At 36.3% G+C, this 19,669-nt stretch overlaps 3 protein-coding genes and 1 pseudogene across 6 annotated transcripts; 2 read left to right on the top strand and 2 right to left on the bottom strand.

The window, feature by feature from the left end:
- The first annotated feature begins 658 nt into the window (after positions 1-658).
- LOC104706724 (GDSL esterase/lipase At4g10955) lies at positions 659-2,627 on the top strand. Its single transcript, XM_010422937.3, has 3 exons — positions 659-1,128; positions 1,260-1,917; positions 2,060-2,627. The coding sequence occupies exons 1-3, from the start codon at positions 1,052-1,054 to the stop codon at positions 2,564-2,566; spliced, it is 1,242 nt and encodes a 413-aa protein (XP_010421239.1). The 5' UTR covers positions 659-1,051; the 3' UTR covers positions 2,567-2,627.
- Positions 2,628-9,275: 6,648 nt separating this feature from the next.
- On the top strand, positions 9,276-11,539 carry LOC104706727 (GDSL esterase/lipase At4g10955-like). Of its 3 annotated transcripts, none has more exons than XM_010422938.3 (4): positions 9,276-9,444; positions 9,644-9,754; positions 9,967-10,609; positions 11,096-11,539. In XM_010422938.3, exons 2-4 carry the CDS (start codon positions 9,651-9,653, stop codon positions 11,456-11,458), a joined length of 1,110 nt encoding a protein of 369 aa, XP_010421240.1. In that variant the 5' UTR covers positions 9,276-9,444; positions 9,644-9,650; the 3' UTR covers positions 11,459-11,539. The 3 variants fall into 3 exon arrangements, with proteins under 3 accessions (XP_010421240.1, XP_087318765.1, XP_087318766.1); XM_087462639.1 differs by having other exon boundaries at positions 9,319-9,444; positions 11,077-11,539; XM_087462640.1 differs by having other exon boundaries at positions 9,348-9,444; positions 10,017-10,609.
- A 112-nt stretch (positions 11,540-11,651) lies between these two features.
- On the bottom strand, positions 11,652-14,186 carry LOC104706725 (phosphatidylinositol 4-kinase gamma 3-like; annotated as a pseudogene). Its single transcript, XR_015564272.1, has 3 exons — positions 14,151-14,186; positions 12,301-13,954; positions 11,652-12,197 (listed from the first exon to the last, which is right to left on the bottom strand). The product of XR_015564272.1 is annotated as a phosphatidylinositol 4-kinase gamma 3-like (transcript).
- A 1,367-nt stretch (positions 14,187-15,553) lies between these two features.
- Positions 15,554-19,371, bottom strand: LOC104706728 (uncharacterized). The gene is made up of 6 exons (XM_010422940.3): positions 19,119-19,371; positions 18,343-18,779; positions 17,712-17,909; positions 17,591-17,620; positions 16,379-17,485; positions 15,554-16,256 (listed from the first exon to the last, which is right to left on the bottom strand). The coding sequence occupies exons 2-6, from the start codon at positions 18,697-18,699 to the stop codon at positions 15,699-15,701; spliced, it is 2,250 nt and encodes a 749-aa protein (XP_010421242.1). The 5' UTR covers positions 18,700-18,779; positions 19,119-19,371; the 3' UTR covers positions 15,554-15,698.
- Between the last annotated feature and the right edge of the window lie 298 nt (positions 19,372-19,669).

The raw sequence follows: 19,669 nt of genomic DNA on the forward strand, positions 1-19,669 counted from the left end.
TGCTCTAGTGCTTGAAATCGTTACTTAGTGTTGTCGTAGAGTGAGATAAAAGCTCAAACTCATAGCCATACTCAAAGCTCTGACAACTAGGAACCGGGATCCATATACCATTACACGACAAGCTAAGGTGTTCATAAGACAAAGCCGTAAGGGATATACCTACCAAGATTCTCGGATGATTAAAGCCAAGCCATAGTAACAATGATGCATTACTTCTCAGATGGAGTCTTCTACCATAGAGATTGTAATCTTGATCACAACAGCGGCTAAGGTTTGGCCATCGACATAAAGAAACTGACCTGGATTCTAAGGGATAGAAAATTGAACTGACATGTATTTTTTGACTTTGTTGAACTGACATGTATTATTTTTGACTTTGTGGAACTGACATGTATTTTTTGAAAATGGAAAATAAAGTTATAAAAATGGCTTCTTGGATTTTTCTTTTTTTTTTTCAGAATAGCTAAATGGGTAAAATGATATTATCAGTACTATGCTTTTGGATGTTAAAAATATTTGACCAGATTTTGTTTTCTTCTTTTCTTTAACGAAATTGACTAAGTTTCTCAAATTTTCATTTGAGTAAATGATATAAACAAACGAAAATTCCAAAAACTATCTTTTAAATTTCCTCGACAATTCCACGAGCTAGTAAAACAAGTAAAGTAGTATAACATACAATAATCCACCAACGACGACTTTTAAAACTACTAAAAAACAAGTGCAACAAAGATGTTCTAAAAGCTGAAATATTTCCTTATAACATATCATCATTCACCCAATTGAAGAGTGGATCCCATTTCATCCGTTTCCTAGGCAGCTACCTACGGGCTACGTCTCTAGAATCTCAAAGTCTCCGGATCCAAAAAGTCTTCTTACCTGTAGCACCAATATAAACTCATTAGTTCCTTTGTTGAACTCTTAAACTAAGAAAAAAAAAAAAAAAAACTCTTTAGTTTGTTTTCTTTACAAGAACTCTTAAGCTTACTTATCAGTTTCCATTAAATTCGATTCTGATTGACCTGGACGAGGCTTTACCAGAAAGAAAAAAATGGGACGAGGACCGATGGCTTCAGATACAGATGATTTCTACACTTCTGGCCCATACCATCTTACATCTATTGATTGGTAACATAATTATATATTTATTTAGTATAACTTCCTTTTAGATCAATATCGATGATACTTGCTCATTTTTTGAAGTCAGTATCTATGCAGATTCTAAGTATAACTGATTGGTTATTATTATTTGTAAATAGGACCAATTCGCACCACCGAACCTCAGTGGTATCAAGTTTGGTAAATGGAGTGTACACATTAGAAAGGGACAGGCTTCTCAGCATAAAAAAAAGGTACAGGTACAAGCTTGGCTTGCGCCATGCTCCGAAATCACTAGCAGAGCCTTGGTGGGAGTTTTTCAATTTCGAATTGATGTATACCTTGACTGATGATGACGGCTCCATTTACGGTGCCGTTTTCGAATACAAGAGCTACAGCGTTTACCAAAATAGCCCACACGTGAAAGTTCCACATTACGTGATGGCCTTCCGCGGCACGGTTCTAAAAAAACGGACTTGGGAGTTTGATTTGAAACTTGACCTCCAATGTATCTTTAACACCCTTCATCAAGGTGGCAGGTCTAGGCACGCGGTTCAAGCAGTTCGTAGTATGGTGGACAAACATAGCCAAAAAGATGTATGGCTCGCTGGACACTCTTTGGGAGCCGCCCTAGTGTTGCTGGCGGGAAAGACCATGACAAGTGTTGGATTCTTCCTCGAAAGTTACATATTCAACCCACCCATCTCGTCTATTCCTCTAGAGCAGCTACCTGGAGGACATTATCTTAAAGATGTGTTTCAAACCGCCAAGAGTGTCGTCAAAGGCACCATAGCCATGACCTTAACCCATCTACTGCAGGTAAATTGAAATCATCTTTAAGAGTCAAGATAACTGGTTCAATTAACTATGGGCAGTTCATTCATTATTAGTCACAGTTTCATTCATTTAATTTTAAAAGTTTATTTTCTTACAAGAAACCGTTTTTCTTAAATTATTACAGGGTCAAGAGGAGTACAATACAAAAACAGCATCGTGGATACCTAATTTATATGTGAACCCAAAAGATCCAATCTGTGCAGGATATATTGATTATTTCAGACACAGAGACTTCATGTCTGAGATCGGTGCAGGCCAAATAGAGAGATTTGGTGCTAGAAACTCAGTTAGAAGTCTATTGGTCGGAATAATAAGAAGATCCCCCTCGGATTTGTCAAAAGAACCTCTTCACCTTCTTCTATCAGCAGATATGACTGTGAACAAGAACGAACCGACTAAGTCTACGACAGCTCATGCGCTTCACCAGTGGTGGGAGAAAGACACGGCCATGAGGGAAAACTGGGAAAGCTGCTGCATTAGGCCTTACCATGATGGACAGTTGACCCTAGAATTTTACTCGGTATTAATTTTACTGATCATACAAGTGGCAGCAGATGGAAATGTTGAGTTTCACCACCGTCTCAAACTATTTGTAAACCTTGTTCTAAATTTTTTATTAAAATTTTACTAGATATGTTATATTTAAATTCGATTTTCATACCAATTTGAGAAACTTTACAGTTTACACCCAATTCGAGAGTGGATCCTTTTTTTTTTTTGATAATGAAAGTGGTAATATGTCTTAGGAACGACATTTCCACTATGGCCTACTGTTTTGTTTTTTTTTTCCTTTTCACTTCAACGTATATTTGCATGTGATTTTTCGAATTTATATATAGAAAACATTTCATAATGATACAAAAAAAAAAAGATAATGTCCATATCTACTCGATCGATTCTATGGTCTAAATTGGTTGGATTTGATAGGAACAATTTGTACCACCGAACCTCATTGGTGTCATGTTTGGTGCAATGGAACGAGACAAGCAAAATAACCCGTCTTGTTGGTTCCGTCTCATTAGCATGGTGGGAGTGTTTCAACTTCACTTTATATATATGAAACCCTAATTGACGCATCTGATGGCTCCATGCATATAACCCCAACTCGATAGTACCTCCATGCTACGTGAAACTTTCCTAAGTCTAATATTGATGATTTGAAACTTGAATTCTGTGTGTTATTCAAGAAATCCACTTTTTTTTTTGTGGTACCACGGAAACATAACTGTCTGGATCGCTGGCCAGTTTATAGGACTAGCTAGGAGCTAGCCTGGCACTACGCACGAAAAAGACCATGTCAACGTCTGGATTTCCCCGTCCAGGGCTTACATCTTTAACCCACTTATCCCCTTGATTCCTCTAGAGCAGCTCGTTGAGAGTAACAATCTTAAATATGTGTCTGGCCTCACCACGGATTTCTTCAAAGCCGGCATAGCCAAAATCCTAGACCTTGATGATGAGGTCGACTAGGTGAGATCGCGAGGTTGGCTACTGGATATACTCAGCTAGGCGTATGTTGTTCGGAGGAGAGAAAATTGGTCGCCGTCTTCTTCACGAGAGCATCTGCATTAATATTTACCCGTCGGCCTTTACGATGGTAAACAAGACTAGATCGTCGGATTTTTACAATGATCATGGGATTCATCAATGGTGGAGTCATATGCTTAACGTCAACATTTTACAATGTTTAATTCATACTAATTTTCTCAATGGCTTTCAACGCTTCGATCAGTCCTTTCTTCTCAATCGAATAATTTGTTAAATTGTATATTTTCAAAATAAAATTGTGTTTCTTTGATAAAATAAGTTCAAATGTTTTCACAAAGTTATAGTGATTATTAAAACCATACCATGTTTAAATAATTGGTTTAAGGCGTCTCATATATTAATGAAAATTCCTCAACATACCATCTGTTCAAGTTTTTCTCTCCAAGACTCCAACAATGCCATTAATAGTTTTCTGTTCCAAAACTTTTTTGTTTTTATAAAAATAACACAAACACAAAAATTGATTGTAAGAGTTAACTATTTTAAATTTAGGGTAAGAGGTAGCTAGGGCTTAATGTTTCCGATTGGTTTATGGTTAATTTTGAAGGTTTAAAGTTTAGTTTTAATTTTGTGGTATTTTTGAAAAACAAAATTAATGAAATTTTTGGAAAATAAATCTAAGAATAATATTTGTTGAAAATAACTCATTTTAGTAGTAGTAGTTATGGAAATTTTCCTTAATTTAATTTATTAACAATCTGTAAATAAAGTAATTTTTAATACACTCATTAATGTCTTCAAAACATTATAACTAGTTTCTTTCATCCGTAGCAATGGGCTTCAAGGGTCGCCACCATAATAAGGTAACGTACTCATTCCATTTAGGAATATTTGACGTTTAATTTTAATAATTCCACAAAGATTTTATTTTAAGTTGTTTTAAAATTCTAAATGTTTTCTTAGTAAAATATCCATACTAATTTAGTTTATTAATTTTTGGGTAATTGACAAAAATAATACCATTTTAAGTTTTTTTCTACAATTAGCATATATTTTTAAATGTTCCAAAACTAGCACCAAATTATATATACAAAATCAAATATTTTTCTTCACAAAATAGTTTTTCCTTTCTCTTCATCCTTCTCCGACGCTTTATCTCCTCCAAAATCAATCACATATCAACTCTGGCGTTTTACCTCCACGCCGAATCAATCCGACGAGTCTCCAATAAGAATATTATTGCGAGACTCTATTTTCAGGTAGAATCCAAGTAGTGTTGGATCTCGCTACGATGAACACTGAAATCGATGAGAGTAAGGAGAAACATGTGGGATCGGCGGCGTAGGTCCAGTGAAAGGCTGACGGAAGTGGTGGTGGTGGTGGTGGTGAGAGCGGAGAAGAGCATGATGATTCAAGTGAAGAAGATTATGGCTTATCTCTTTCTCAATGCTACAGATCCGATTCACCACCGAAGAAACTCGGTTGAGATGGATTGATAAACTCGGTTCATGATTAGGAATACATATATACTCTTATCATTTGCTTGTAAATTTTTCTGAACATTTGCTAAAACTATGTGCGAATATGACGTGTACTGGGAGGTTCATCAAGAGGATCTACAACAGTTGTTGCTAAAACTATGTGCGAATATAATGCTGGATATTCATATTTGTTGTCTTTATTATAAAACACCAACATGTGCACAATATCAAATCATTATACATCACTAATGGAGTAATATATGATACAATAAGGTAAAACACATATAAAAATATTTAAAAACACATTTTTAAAAATTTAGGAAGAATTTCATAGTTTTTAGGAAGGCATTCTTGAATTTAGGAAGCCTTTCCATAATGACCTGAACTCAAACTTCATCATCATCTTCATCATCAACTCTCTGCTCTCTTTTCTTCCCCTCTATCTCAAGACATTACACAAATTAAAAACACAACAAAAGATCGAGTATCAATCAATCTCAAGAACATCAACAAGTTTCTAATGTAAAGAAAATTTCCCTCCTGAGTGTTCTAATTATATAGCATAAACATCACATGATCGAGATATATCTAAAAGAATCTCTTTGTAGCTGCATCTATATCAAATCCTTCTACTCCTTTGACTGAAGCAACACCTCCTAAAAACATGGCTTCAGCTCTGCATTGCCCAACCCAAGAAATCAACCTAAACACACATTAACATGAAAACAGATTCATAAATTGATTTGCCAAAGCTTTTTTACTTGTTCCCGTAAGAGGAATGAAATCATCCACAATGACCCATTTCAGAAAAAACATCAACAGCAACATGTCTAAAAAACTTCTCACTGTTACAAAGGACACCATACATATCAAGCAGAACCATTGATACTTTCCCCCAATCATCCGCTGTAATTTTAGCCAGAAGACTCTCCTCCGCAACACTCACTATTCGTCGACGACGGAAGCACCGTTTAGCTTAATTAAACTCTGATCTATGATCGAAATCCGATGAATAAAGATGCTTTTGATGTGGATTTTGTTGTATTAGAATCAATTGATCGATTTGGCAATTAATTGAAAATATCTGAGATCCAAAATGAATATCTCAGTTTGGAATCTTCACTGCAAGCTTCGTCGGAAATTTAAGATCCAAAATTCGTGAGTTTAATTATAGGAAAAAAATGAATTTTATTATTTAAATTAAATATTAATTTCAATATATAAAGAGATATAATGTTAGTTTTGGAAAATTTGAGCATGTGTGCTAATGTTGGAAGAAAAACTTAAAAAAGTGCTATTATAGGGTATTTCTCTTAATTTTTTCCATAAAAAAGTTTAGTTTATTAATTAGACAGATAAAATATAATATTCTCTCCATACTTTCTAAGGTAGCGTTGTCTCCCCATTTTTCAGAACTGTTGTTCAACATTACAAACTGAATATGATTTTCTAGGGTTTTGGTTGATTTTTGTGATGAGAAGTAATAATGTCGTTCGGATCTTTTCTTGTTTGATTGTACTTTAAAATTAGGGCTTTCGGGGGAAAGATCTACTCAATCTTTTAAGGTTTTTCTAATTGTTCGTCAGATCCCTAATGTTATGTCTCTGTAAATTTGAGATGGCCTAAAATCTTCTAGAGTTTTTGAACAAAGGCTCAAATGGGATAATGGCTCTAGCAACATTACAAAATCAAAATGAATATAATTAACAACACTAATTAAAAAATAAATATGTGGTTACATATTCATCACATATTGGTCGTAATCGCCTGGAACAAACCAAAAATTGATTTTAGTCTTTCTCAAAAATTGAGTCAATAATTTCAATATAAATAGTATCTAACCTCTTCAACACTGTGTTTCCTAATTTACGCATGATCATGATCGTTCTATGTTTGTACATTTGGTTAGATATTGCCAAAAACTGGCAATTTTCATCTTCTACTATCTCCACCTCATACCTCTGTGGTTGGGATACCTACAAATATAATCATATTTAAGATAATCTCTGAAAACAACCTTGTCAAGGATTGATACGAGTGGTTTAAGAATTTAAGGCAGCTGATTGTATACAACATACATTTGGAATTTGAATACATTGTTGGTTCGCCTCCTTCTTCTTTTGTTCTTTTGTTTTTTAAATTTAGGATATCTATATTAACATTTTTGAAGTACATTTTATCTTATGCCCTTTAAGTTTTGCTTATTTAATTTTTTTTTTACAACATTAATCCCTAAACAATTTCCAAAAATAACATTGCGCAGGACTTCAATTACTAAAACATCTTAAATCGGCCAAAATTTATAACGTTTATTGCAATAAAATCTAGACAATATCTATATATTTTGCTTTTTCCAAAAACTACTCTATCCATTAAAGTTTTATTCCCATAAAATATCCAAAACTATCTTTAGAGATTGTATAATCTCTCAAATTTAAATGATACAACTGATTTTCCATAACAAAAGTTTACAATCCCCATAATTGTAACATCCACGAACCAAAAATTGGAATTTGGGTTAGGGTGTCGATCGACACCATTTGCGGACGGTTTGATCGGTTCGATTTTCATCGTCCGGTTCGTGTGGGTGGTTTTGGGGAAGCCCTAGACCCGACTTTAAAAGGGAAAAGTGACTTTTTCCTCTCTTCTTCAGCTGTTTCTCATTCCTGAGAGAAAAAGAAAGGGAGAAAAGCTTTCCAGTGAGTTCTTGTGAGGTTCCTTGGTCGTTCTTGAGAGATTTGTGCTTGGGGAGTGAGATCTGAGGCTAAGGACATGGAAGGAGATTGCTGTGGAGGTTTATGGTCGTGGGTTGGTCGTTTTCCTCATTGATTGGCAAATGTGAGTGCATGACCAAGATCTCTGTTTCTGTTATTTTGTGTGTTGTGTGGTTGTTCCCTTTGGTTGTTTGTGAGTTTTTCGTAGCTCCTGAGGCTTGGATTCGTTCCTGGTTCATGTGGGACGAAAAGGAGAAGCTTGGAGGCGAGATCTGAAGGTTATGTTTGAAGAAAATTGATGCTCGGCATCGGTGTCGATCGACACCAACGTGAGGACGACTCGAGAACTTAACGAGCGTCGGTCGACGCCATGTGGAGGTGTTGGTCGACACCGTTAGGGTTTCAAAGAGTGTCGAGCAGGTGTCGGTCGACACCAGTTGTGGTGTCGGTCGACACCAGATGACCAGTGTTGGTCGACACCTTCGGGTATCGGTCCACACCCTTCTGACAGTGACCGGTTTATGTCATGTTGCTTTATGCATGCTCCTGGTTTGTTTTATTATTGTTGTTTGTGGCATGAGAGATCTTATTGCTTGTGTGTATAGCCTCGTAGATGGAAGGATTGCCTCACTAAGTATTTCTGGTAATACTTACGCCTTACTGTTGTGTTGTGGCGCATGTAAAGGCAAAGTGTGATTGTGGGATCAAGGCGATGAAGAGGAGGATGTTCTAGAGGCTCAATTGTTTGCTTTGTGTCTTGTTAGGATGCTAGAGTGGAACTTAGTGGTCTAGAATGGATATTAGGAATGTTGACTTCGTTATTGGTTATGTTCTGAATTATTGATGGAATTGACGTTATGTTATTTCCTTGGTGGTTATTGATTATTGGAGTTGATTTATTATGGTTATCCGCTGTTTTTGATGACTGGGGGTAGGTTGCTAGTGAGCAAGGAATCACTAGATATTAGGTTATTAAAAAAAAATGGGTCGGGTTGTTTCAATAATTATTTTAACATTAATAAAGTTCTTAAAAACGAGAACCTAATTTTCGAATGATTAGGAAACCAATATTCTTAAATATTTAAGATTTTTGAAGTACATTTTGGGCGTATATGCGGATTAAATATTTTAGGAAACCAATTATTTAACAAACAAATATTTGTGAAGTACATGCGGATTAAGTACTTCAAAAATATTTAACAAACAAATTTAAATGATACAACTTAATTCGAATTAATCTCTCAAATCTATTTAAATGATACAACTTAATTCGAATTAATCTCTCAAATTTAAATGATAAATAGAAGGTGGAGTGTGTAACCTGAATTCATAAAACTGTCATAAAATAAAATTTTACAACATACAACATCAATTGAAATAAAATTTAGTGATAAATAAAATATAGGCTCGCGGTGTACCGCGGGTTAAAATCTAGTAGTTTTTAAATGATAAGATTTAGTGTTTAAGATTTAATGTTTAATTTTGAAGGTTTAAAGTTTAATTTAAATTTGTATTATTTTCGAAAAGTATCTTGTAGTTTTGGATCATAAATATAGTAATGATATTTTTCAGGAAAAAAAATCATTTAGTGGTAATTGAGGATATGTAAATAAAGCAATTGTTGATACACTTTTGCACGTTTGACGTTTCAATGTTTAAGAGATGGTCCCATTAATGTCTTCAGATCCTAAAAAAACAATAAATAATACCCACAAATTAGAAGATGGCCATCTCTTCTTTACAAAACCTTTATAATTATAGTACTTCTTCATCAAATTCATATCTTCTGTATTCTGATAGATCCTTCTGAGAATACAAAAAAACGGGTATTTTTTTCTCTCTTAATTGATTTTCCGTTTTCTAATTCTTTTTTTTTTTTTGACAAGGTTTTCTAATTCCTTTTTAGCATTACTGCACCAATTTTTACCATTATTGTTGGTCCTATTTTTTCTTGCATTCGTCAAAGAAAATGATTGATGATGCTCAATTCAAGAACAATTGATGAATAATCACAATTTGTTTTAGATAAAATATGGAAGAAGAAGAAGACGAGGTTATGGTGAAAGAGGGGCTAATGGCTTCTCAAAGAGAGATCTTCAGCATTTCTGGTCCAATCCATTTAACTTCCATTGATTGGTATTATATTTTCTATTTCATCTCTTTCATTTCCAACCACATAATCATCTTCCACAACAAACTCATCATCACTAATCAGCTTTTTTTTGCTAATTCAATGGTTTAGCCATAGTCAACTCTATTAGAATTCTCTAATTGTTCATTTCTTCTAGAACAAGTTGTATTAAAATATTACATTCAAACCCATAAAGTCAACGTAAGTATTTTGATAGGAATAATTCTTACCATAGAACCTCGGTGGCATCATGTTTGGTACAAGCAGTGTACACATTGGAACGAGACAGACAACAAAACAGGATTGGTCTAAAGTCACAAGCCAACCACTGGTGGGAGTTTTTCAACTTCACTTTAGCCGAAACCCTAATCGACGACTCAGATGGATCCATATACGGCGCCGTGTTCGAATACAAACACTTCTTCTCTTACAATTACCATAACACCCATCATTCGAAACCACCTCCTCGTCACGTGATCGCGTTCCGTGGCACGATCATGAAACGGCACTCTCGGTCACGCGACCTTAAGCTCGACCTACGCTGCGTCCGCGACTGCCTCCAAGACAGCACTAGGTTCGTGCATGCGATTCAGGTGATTCAAAGTGCGGTGGCTAAAACTGGTAATGCAGCCGTGTGGCTAGCCGGACATTCTCTTGGAGCAGCCGTGGCTTTGCTTGCCGGGAAGATCATGACTAGGTCTGGTTTCCCTCTTGAGAGTTACTTATTTAATCCTCCGTTCTCGTCGATTCCGATTGAGAAACTGGTGAAGAGTGAGAAGCTTAAACATGGAGTTCGATTCGCTGGAAGTCTCGTCAAAGCCGGAGTAGCAATCGCTGTCAAGGGTCGCCACCATAATAAGGTAACATATTCCATTTAAGAATATTTGGGGTTTTAATTATTTTCACACAGACTTTATTTTGTAAAATTATTAACTAAGATTTTCTAATTTTTTTAATTTAATTTTTTTTTTCGAAAAATATCCATAGAGTTAATTAGATAGAGAAAATATGATTTTTTTTTCGTTATAAAAGAAAAAAAAACTGTTACCTTTTGTTTTTTTCTATCTAAACATATCATTTAAAACAAAAAAAAAACTAATAATAAATACAGTAGAAATTACAAATGATCACATTTTAGGTTTAAAATTCTAAACTGGTATAAAATTTCGAAAATAACAAATTAAGCAAAATAAAACTTCTAAAGCATCGTAGACCGTAGTATAGCAATAACTAAATAAATCCAAAAACGACACAATTTAAATGAAATGAAAAGCGTAATTGTTGCTCAACTTTGTCTTTGAGGTTCTAATCTCTAACAAATATATAGTGATGTGTATTGTTTACAGGGTCAAGAAGACGATTCATTTATGAAGTTAGCATCATGGATACCATATTTGTATGTGAATCCGTCAGATCCAATATGCTCAGAATACATTGGTTACTTCAAGCACAGAAACAAAATGTTTGAGATAGGAGCCGGTAAAATCGAGAGAATTGCTACGAGGAACTCACTTAGGAGTCTGTTATCAGGCGGAGGAGGAGGAGGAGGTTCGTCTTCGGATTCTTGTTCATCAGAGCCTCTTCATCTTTTACCATCGGCGTATATGACTATAAACATTAGCCAGTCGCCTACTTTTAAGAGGGCTCATGGGATTCATCAATGGTGGGATCCGATGTTTAATGGTGAATATGTTTTGCATCAATTTTAATCTCTGACTTCTACAAATGCTTTTGTAACCAGAGTCAAAACTACATATATTTATTTAATAGTTTGCATGTTTGTCGAATCAGTATTTTACCACGTCAATAATAGTCTCGATGATGATCACTTTAATCATGCGAGTATAGAACAGAGATTTCAGAATCACGAACGTTCCATAACTCAACAAGACTAGGATTCTATATAATAACCAAATCATCATATTCATTACCAAACCCACTGTTTCGAAAAGCTAAGGGTTAGATTAGTTCAAAGACAGTGACACTTATTTATTGTTATGGACACTGGATATACACCTGTTGAACAATCACAAAACATAGATTGGCGCAGAGGAGCGATAGAGATAATTTCAGTTTCAGTTCCACTAATACTGGTCGAGCCGGTTGTCCATAATGGCAGAGACAGTGCTGATAAACTCCTCTTCTGTTGTCTCTGGGGAACCTATGGCTTCTGCATCGTGTATGATTTGTTCGATCACAGATTCGTTCTTGAGTGTTTCTCTGCTTTCCGATGGTAAAAGGTGTGAGACCTTTTGCAGAACCTTTCTTGAGAAGCATGGTTGAAATGCGAAGGACACGCGTGCATGAAGGCGGAATCTCCCAACCATGGAATCTCAGAAGATCAATGTCTTGCTCAGAGTCCAAAGATTTGATGTATTCCAATGTTTCTGAAGAGTACGGCTGTTTTGCTTGAGGCCAGTATAGCCATTCGAATGTGCAATCTTCAAACTGCACAAGAACAAATAAGGTGTTTTCAGCTGAAATATTCTGCAGATTTGGAAACCAAAAGTGAATATCAATATCCCTGTTTGAGTATAGTAGAATTGTTTACCTTATTGGGAAAGCAATAGCCATGGTCGATTGGAGTAAGCACCATCTGTCCATCATTTCCGTCTCGGCTAACCAAAATGTTGCCAGCGTGGCGATCTGCATTAGCCAGCCTTATGTCTAGAACCGATATCTTGTGAACCTGATCGACACGAAATACTCCGTATCCCATATCTTCACAACTTCCCACATTGCTCACAAACATCTGCAGTGAACCAATCTTCGTGTTCTCGGGAGAGAAATTGTAACCATTGGGATGGTTGAAATCTTTGTGCAAGCATTTGACCATTGCTGTCGGCGGAACTCCAGCGAAACCAGTTTCTTCATGAGGAAAAGTTCGTGGTCCAATCATGGGATAGTCCAAAATGTAGGCTGCTACTTCTCTGATAGCTCCTTCACCGACCTGTGTGCCTTTCTTTAGTCCCTCGCCATCAACTGAAACAGGCTGTCCGTGCGGATTGTTCACAGCCATTGGTTCCTCATCAATGGGCTTGAAGACAGAGACATACTTGTGGCCAGATGGATCTTGCATAAAGTACGCTCCTCCTGATCCATCAGATGATTGAATCGGGCCATTTCCCTTCTCCAAGCCTTCTTAAGTGGAGCTGATAAGCTCTTCGAGCAATAGAGGCAGTTTAATTTCAGGATTAACAATAACAGGCTCCACAAAGAACTCTTTAGGCTTTGCTTGTGGTGATATGTTTCCTCTGCTACCATCCACATTGTTCTTGTGATTTACATCATCAATAAACACCTCAAAATCCTTCCCGACTGGTTTTGCCTTGACTTTAACAGATTTTCTAATTAGCAAGTGAATCACATTCTCTCCCTTTTTACAGAGATCAGTGATGAGTCTCTGGTCATCTAGCTCCTCACCATCTAAAGTGAGTTCATGATCCCTGGGGATTCCGAGATCGTTTTCCTTTAAGGCAATTTGCTGCTTCACATAACCAACATTTCTACTCCTCTCAACAACGAGCTCAAACTCCTTCCCACCAACAGTTCTTACAGAAATGGCCTGGAGATCTGAAATTTTAACAACCAAATGCAACAACTTCCCATCAACAACACCATAATCTCGAATTTGGGAATCATTTCGAGATAGCTCTCTACCATCATACAGAAGCCTCTGCTTCTTCACGAAAAACCCCTTGATACTCTGAATCCTTAGCTTCACAGATGCTATTGAATCAGACTCCATGACCCGCTTCGGGATCACAGATCCAGCAATAGTCAGGAAAACCAAGATTGGGTCGTCTAAGTTCGAACCAAACCGTCCAATAATACCTGGAAAGTTTATAAGTTCCTCCAGGGCTGGACTCAACGCTACACTAGCAACTGACATTCCAACTGTACACTACTATTCCTAAATCCTGAAGAACCGGATTCCTGGGAATGAGGAGAGCTCAACAGGAATAAAGGGTGAAATCCCAGGAATCAACCCTTATCTTCTCCCGTGAGCTTTTGAAAAGACCAAGTTCCTGCACGGATTCAGGAACTCTGGAACAGAAAGGCCTTGTAACTCACATCTTGCCAAGCAATATTTTCCAAGTATTCATATTGAAGCTAAAACAGTCCCAAAACCACCTAGGATTAGGCTCTCATTCAAATCGTGGAAGCTGAAAAGTATCTTTCTACTCGCATCAATTGCAACGAACCTGAATAAGAACAATGATCACAAGGATTAGACATGGAACAGCAATAACTTAATTGATATCCCAAGGGGAATTCATAATTCAGTAATTCAAGGACATCAATCACCATTTTCTAATTCACAAGAGATTATCACAGATGTCAAATATTCAGATCAAACACAAAAACATTTATCAAAAAAACACTAAAAAAAACGCCAACCTCTTTGAATGGATGATGATTTGTGATGATGAACATACCTCAAAGTCTGATCTTAGCGAACTATATAAACTCTAAAACCTTACATTCTCTCATCTATATATAAAATTAGAAAATCTTGATATCTAAAAATAGCTTTGAAAGCATAACCAAACAACGGCCACAAATTAGTTTCAAGTCAACGTCTTAATCGGATTTTTATCATCTAAAACCCAAAAAAACAAAGCTGGTGCCTAAGTTTTCAAACTTTATCCGATTTTGACTAATCTTATTTTTAGGTCTGATAAAAACTAAAAATTGAATCTAAACACTAAATCCAGCACAATACTCAAAACCTACAGTTTCAATCCATAAACACTAAAGAGAAGCCTCAGATCATCTTAACGAACATCTCCAATTTTGAGCCGCTACAGAAATCTCTATAACTCACAACAGATTTCGAAATTTTTAACTTACATTTCACGATTACTCATGATCGGAGAAGATATCGGAAAGATAAATCGAAATCAACAGATTCTACAGAGAGATCGAAAATTCCAAAAAAAAAAAAAAAAAAAAAAAAAAAAAAAAAAAATTGCCATACCTAAAGGAATCAAAATCCGCGAAGCGATGAATCAACCGAGCGATTCTTCTCGGTGAAATCGGAACTGGTGTGCGATTAAACTTACTCGCCAAGTTTCTTCGCAATCCGAAAACCCTCTCTCCACTATTTTTTTTTTTCCCCGAGAACTTCTTTTTTTAGCGTTTCCCAGAAAAAGAAAGGACGAAGAAGAAGAGGAGAGAGAGAGAGAGAGAAACAGTGGTAAGTCTTCTTTGAACAGCGGCGAAGTTTGTTGGGATCTATTTATACTGTTTGACCTCGCTGACTTTTTAACGGAGGTTTTTATCCGAGTATTAACGCCGTGAACTCTTCCCCAAGGCAGGTTACCGTTTCCGTAACGGACGCATATGTTTACCGTTTCAGACCGACTCTAGTGATTTTCAATCAAAGACTCTCTTTTTGCCTTTGTATTTGTTTCTACTTTATTCTTCCAACATTTAAAGAGAAACTTTATATATCAAATTAAATTCTGAAGGACAATATATATATATATATATAATTCCTATAAAGTTAAAAGAAAAAGTATCATACAAAGTTGATTAAAAAATGTATGAGTGACATCAATAATCTCCTATCCAAAAGATAAAGGAAGTAGAGAATTAGGCAATTTTCAATTTATTGAAAAGATTATTAAAATATATTTCAATTTATTGAAAAGAACATTAAAATAAATTTTCATTATCTTTTGTATATGAAATAAATTGGTAGAGTTCTCAAAAAAAAAAAAAAGTATACAATATAAATGTTCATCCTAAAAAATGTCACAAAATTTCAAAAAATGTCCAAACAAATTCAACAAGAAACATTAACCCAAATTAGAAACGAATTAAATTTTAGTAATAACCAATTATTCATGAGAGATAATACCATTTATTCATGTAATAAAGAAATTAAAAAAAAAAAGAATGTGAAAAAATAAAGGAATTAAAGCAACAATGTTTGTGACCTCTTCACAAGTTTCTCTCTATAAACTCCCAAATCCTCTGTTCCATGTATACCCGGTCCTTTCTCCTCCGAGGCATATGCCGTTCATCAGGAAATATCAACAACTCATACCGCTTACCAGCTTCGACAAGCGCGTTTACAAGCCTAGCAGTATGTCTGAAATGCACATTCTCATCGATCATTCCGTGTACTAACATCAGCTTCTGCTTATCAGTCAGGTTCTCCACATGATGCATCACCGCGCTTTTCAGGTATCCCTCCTCCTCCTCTGAGGGAAGTCCCATGTACTTTTCTGTATAGAATGAGTCATAGCCATCCCAAGATGTAACAGGAGCACCCGAGACAGCGCAGTTAAAGATCTCAGGGTATCGTGTCAAGAGTGTAGCTGAGAGGTAACCACCGTAACTCCAACCGTACACCCCAATGTGGTCTGGTTTAGCTAGGCCTTGGTCTATTAGCCATTTGGCTCCGGTTACTTGATCTTCTGCATCAACATATCCACAGTTATTCTTGATCCAAGATTCAAACTTCAGCCCACGTCTTGCAGTTCCTCTGTTATCAAGCTGCAAAAGATTTATAGAGATTATATATCAATTCTAAAGCCTCATCTTTAGAGTGAACCTTATTCAACAGTTAACTGATGAAGAAAAAAAAAAAAAAAAAGAAGATAAAGAATTTGTAGAACCTTCCAAACTAAGATGCCTCTGCTTCTCAGGTACTGTGTCCTCATGTCGACTGTATTAATCCAAGAATCATGGACAAGCTGAACGCTGGGACCTCCGTACACGCTGATCATTGTTTTATATGGAGGAGGGCCAAATTTCGAACTGTCGGGTTTGTAAACCGCACCGTACAGCATTGTCTTTCCATCATTGGCTTGTATTTGAACAAACTCTGGAGGCTCAAGTTTAAGGCTTTTCAGTAGTTTAGGAGATGTCTGCTCGTAGAGAATCTTGAGTACAGTTCCATCGCTCAAAGAGCAAAGAGTAACCCGCGGAGGCGAATCAACTGAATCATGAATGTCAACGAAGTTCTTCATCTGGTGATCGAGCACAACGATATGTTTTCCTTTCCCGTGTGTAAGCCTCGTTGGTTGACACTGAGATGCATCTCCAGCTTCCAGTTTTGTGCAGTAAAGATTAGTCTCACGTGGTCCATCAAGGGTCCCTGTGAAATACAGCAGACTCATCAGCTCATTTACACCTGAGATTTGCTCAACCATCCATTCACCACTAGTAATAGCTCCAAGGCATGTCCCATCAGACTCATAAAGATAAAAATGTCTGAAACCAGTCCTCTCGCTGGCCCAAATGAATCCTCCTGAACCTTTCAACATAGGGACATTCTCCAAAGGGGTAAAACAGTCGTGTAAAGTCACCCACGCGTCGGATTCTTCAATCAACAGTATGTTTCTTTGACCAGTGTTTATGTCAAACTCGATGATTTTAAGTCTACTCTGGGACCTATTCATAACCTGAGCTGTGAGAACGTTCCCGGGCATCCAACTGACTCTCCCAAGATACTCGTCCTCAGTATTTGCTTTTCCTCCACACACAAGATCCATCCAAGTCGTCTTCCCGCCGCCAGCTGAAGAAACTACCCCGAGACGGACGGTGGAATTCAGAGCTCCTGCAAAAGGATAAGCATGATCTTCTTGCGCCTCTAAACCAACCGAGCTTTTTCCCTGATGCATTATTCTGAACAAAGGAATCTGTGAGGAGTCAACTTCTGTATATGCGATATACTGGCTATCTAATGACCACCAATACCCATTCCTCCGATCCATCTCCTCCTGGAATAGGAAAAGTTTCAGATATAACACACAAGTTGTAGCATAAGCTGTCGATTTCTTCTGGGATACAAACGAAATGGCAGTTTTAAGAGAAACTTTACTCACCTGAGCTATGTACTCAGCAAGACCATGAGTCTGCAGCAACAAAAGAAATCACAGTTATTCTCCCGAGAGAATGTTTAATAATAAGACCACAATAGCAGTCATGAAACAAAGATTTACTTACCAGAGTACTTCCATTGGCACCATTTGTTAGCTGTTGTGTCTGGTTTTTTAACAAACTGAGGACATGCAACTCCGAGTCTCTTACATATGCAAGAAATAAGCCATTGGGGGAAAGACGAGGGTCGATGACTGGAGAAGTGGGAGAACTTGGAACTATGAGCTCCGGATCTGGTGATGAAGAAAGGTCCTTCATATACACCTAACAATGACCACAACACAAAACAAAACAAAAAAGTAAACCAAACTGAGTAAGGTTATCTCAAGATTTAACAAAAAAAGAACGTTACACGTAAGAAAGATCACTAATGTAACTGATAAGATTCAGACTATGTTATGAAGATCAGGAACAACCCTCTTGTATATCTTTGTATCAACGATTGCAACCAAGAATCAATGACTACAGCATAACCAAGAGCCCAACATAGTTTAGAGATTTGTTGAAAAAAATTTCTAACTCTCCTAAAAGCCAAAAGGCCGGAGACCGCTAATATGTTCTCCATCCCACCTATTATATCTTCCATCATATTCTATTGCCTATCTAAAGCTAGCTAAATCCATCTCTTTACTAAAAAGTGACACACAATTCCAATAAATTTATCGAAATGTAGAAGCAAGGGAATAACAGAACAAACCCCCGCAGGTAAAGGAACCATAATGAATCTCATCTTTGAGTTAGTCTTGACCCATTCATACCGAGTTACACCTAATCCACGCTCCCTTAACCTCTCCCTTCTGAGTTTCTCTTCCGGTGAAATATTGCTCTCATCAACTCCACCATCAGGAGGACTAAACACCAAACTAGATTCACCTCTATTCACATCAAACGCGTACAGCCTCCTATCCAAATTCTCTTCAGGGCTAAACAAGTAAGTGATCAAAGAGTCATCAGGACTAAAGCTGACACCAGTTGGTGCTACATAACCAGGTAAAGGCGACTGAACAATATCTTCAACCGCGAAAGGAACATCCTTTTCGGGCATATCCGCCATAAAAGTGCAATCCTTTAGATTCTCAAAGGTGGTTTTGATTCTATTAAGCACCGTAACACATGAGATCTGCTCTCAACAATCTGCAAAATAACAATGAAGAGATTGAGAAAATTCAAAACTCAAAAGCATCAAGCTTTCTTGATCAGAAAACAAACCCTTTTGAATAATTGCATTACAATTTTGTTACATAACACACACAAAAAAAAAGAGTCAACTTTATCTGATTCAGTATATACAGTTGTGCTAATCAAAATCAAAATTAACAAAAGAGTCAAACTTCCACTTTGAATTTGACATTAATGGGTACAATGATCTATCAGCACCAACGATCATTGAAGGGATTGGTCGTAAATTAAGAATGTGAGAAGGTGAAAGAGGAAGAAGGAGATTAAGAGAGTTGAAGTTGGGGGTGGGCTTACATTGGGAATGGAGCTGAATGAGATCAGAGAGGTTGGGAGAGATGAACTGAGTTCGGTCGGATAAGGATATAAAACTTTTATACAAATCGATAGGAACTGATTCAGCTATGTATCTGGGTGTCAATGTCATAGAGAGAATATATTTTCTTGTTAGGATGACTCACAAATTCAGCAAGGTTTTGATTTTTTTTTCCCTACAATTACTTGTTATTCAATTAAAATTTTAAAATAATTTATTTCTTAGATCTTGAGTATATTTTTTGGTTTACTTAATAACTAATTATAGATCATATGATGAAAAAAAAAAATACTAATTGTAATCATCTTACTAGGCAGGTACATATTTTAGAATTTAGTTTTTATATGGTGTACTTAAAATATTACAGATCATATATTATCCAAAAAAAAAAAAAATTATAGATCATATGTTGAAAAAATAATAATTATAATCATACTGAGGGAGGTAGAGATTTTAGAATTTAGTTTTTATATGGTGCACTTACATAATTAGTATTTACTAGACTCTTAATTTCACTCAGCATTATTATAAT

The sequence above is a fragment of the Camelina sativa genome, chromosome 8, assembly GCF_030686135.1.
Source record: "Camelina sativa cultivar CO46 ecotype springtype chromosome 8, ASM3068613v1".
In the NCBI taxonomy this organism is placed as follows: domain Eukaryota; kingdom Viridiplantae; phylum Streptophyta; class Magnoliopsida; order Brassicales; family Brassicaceae; genus Camelina; species Camelina sativa.

What these genes read in the sequence shown, in the direction of transcription:
- LOC104706724 (XM_010422937.3), top strand. Translation starts at nt 1,052, where the DNA reads ATGGGACGAGGACCGATGGCTTCAGATACAGATGATTTCTACACTTCT. An exon ending in CATCTTACATCTATTGATTG is followed by an intron (nt 1,129 to 1,259) that starts GTAACATAATTA and finishes ATTTGTAAATAG; the next exon opens with GACCAATTCGCACCACCGAA. An exon ending in CCTTAACCCATCTACTGCAG is followed by an intron (nt 1,918 to 2,059) that starts GTAAATTGAAAT and finishes AAATTATTACAG; the next exon opens with GGTCAAGAGGAGTACAATAC.
- LOC104706727 (XM_010422938.3), top strand. Translation starts at nt 9,651, where the DNA reads ATGGAAGAAGAAGAAGACGAGGTTATGGTGAAAGAGGGGCTAATGGCT. An exon ending in CATTTAACTTCCATTGATTG is followed by an intron (nt 9,755 to 9,966) that starts GTATTATATTTT and finishes GTATTTTGATAG; the next exon opens with GAATAATTCTTACCATAGAA. An exon ending in AGGGTCGCCACCATAATAAG is followed by an intron (nt 10,610 to 11,095) that starts GTAACATATTCC and finishes TATTGTTTACAG; the next exon opens with GGTCAAGAAGACGATTCATT.
- LOC104706728 (XM_010422940.3), bottom strand. Translation starts at nt 18,699, where the DNA reads ATGGCGGATATGCCCGAAAAGGATGTTCCTTTCGCGGTTGAAGATATT. An exon ending in TGGTTCCTTTACCTGCGGGG is followed by an intron (nt 17,910 to 18,342) that starts GTTTGTTCTGTT and finishes GGTCATTGTTAG; the next exon opens with GTGTATATGAAGGACCTTTC. An exon ending in TTGCTGAGTACATAGCTCAG is followed by an intron (nt 17,486 to 17,590) that starts GTGAGTAAAGTT and finishes TTCCTATTCCAG; the next exon opens with GAGGAGATGGATCGGAGGAA.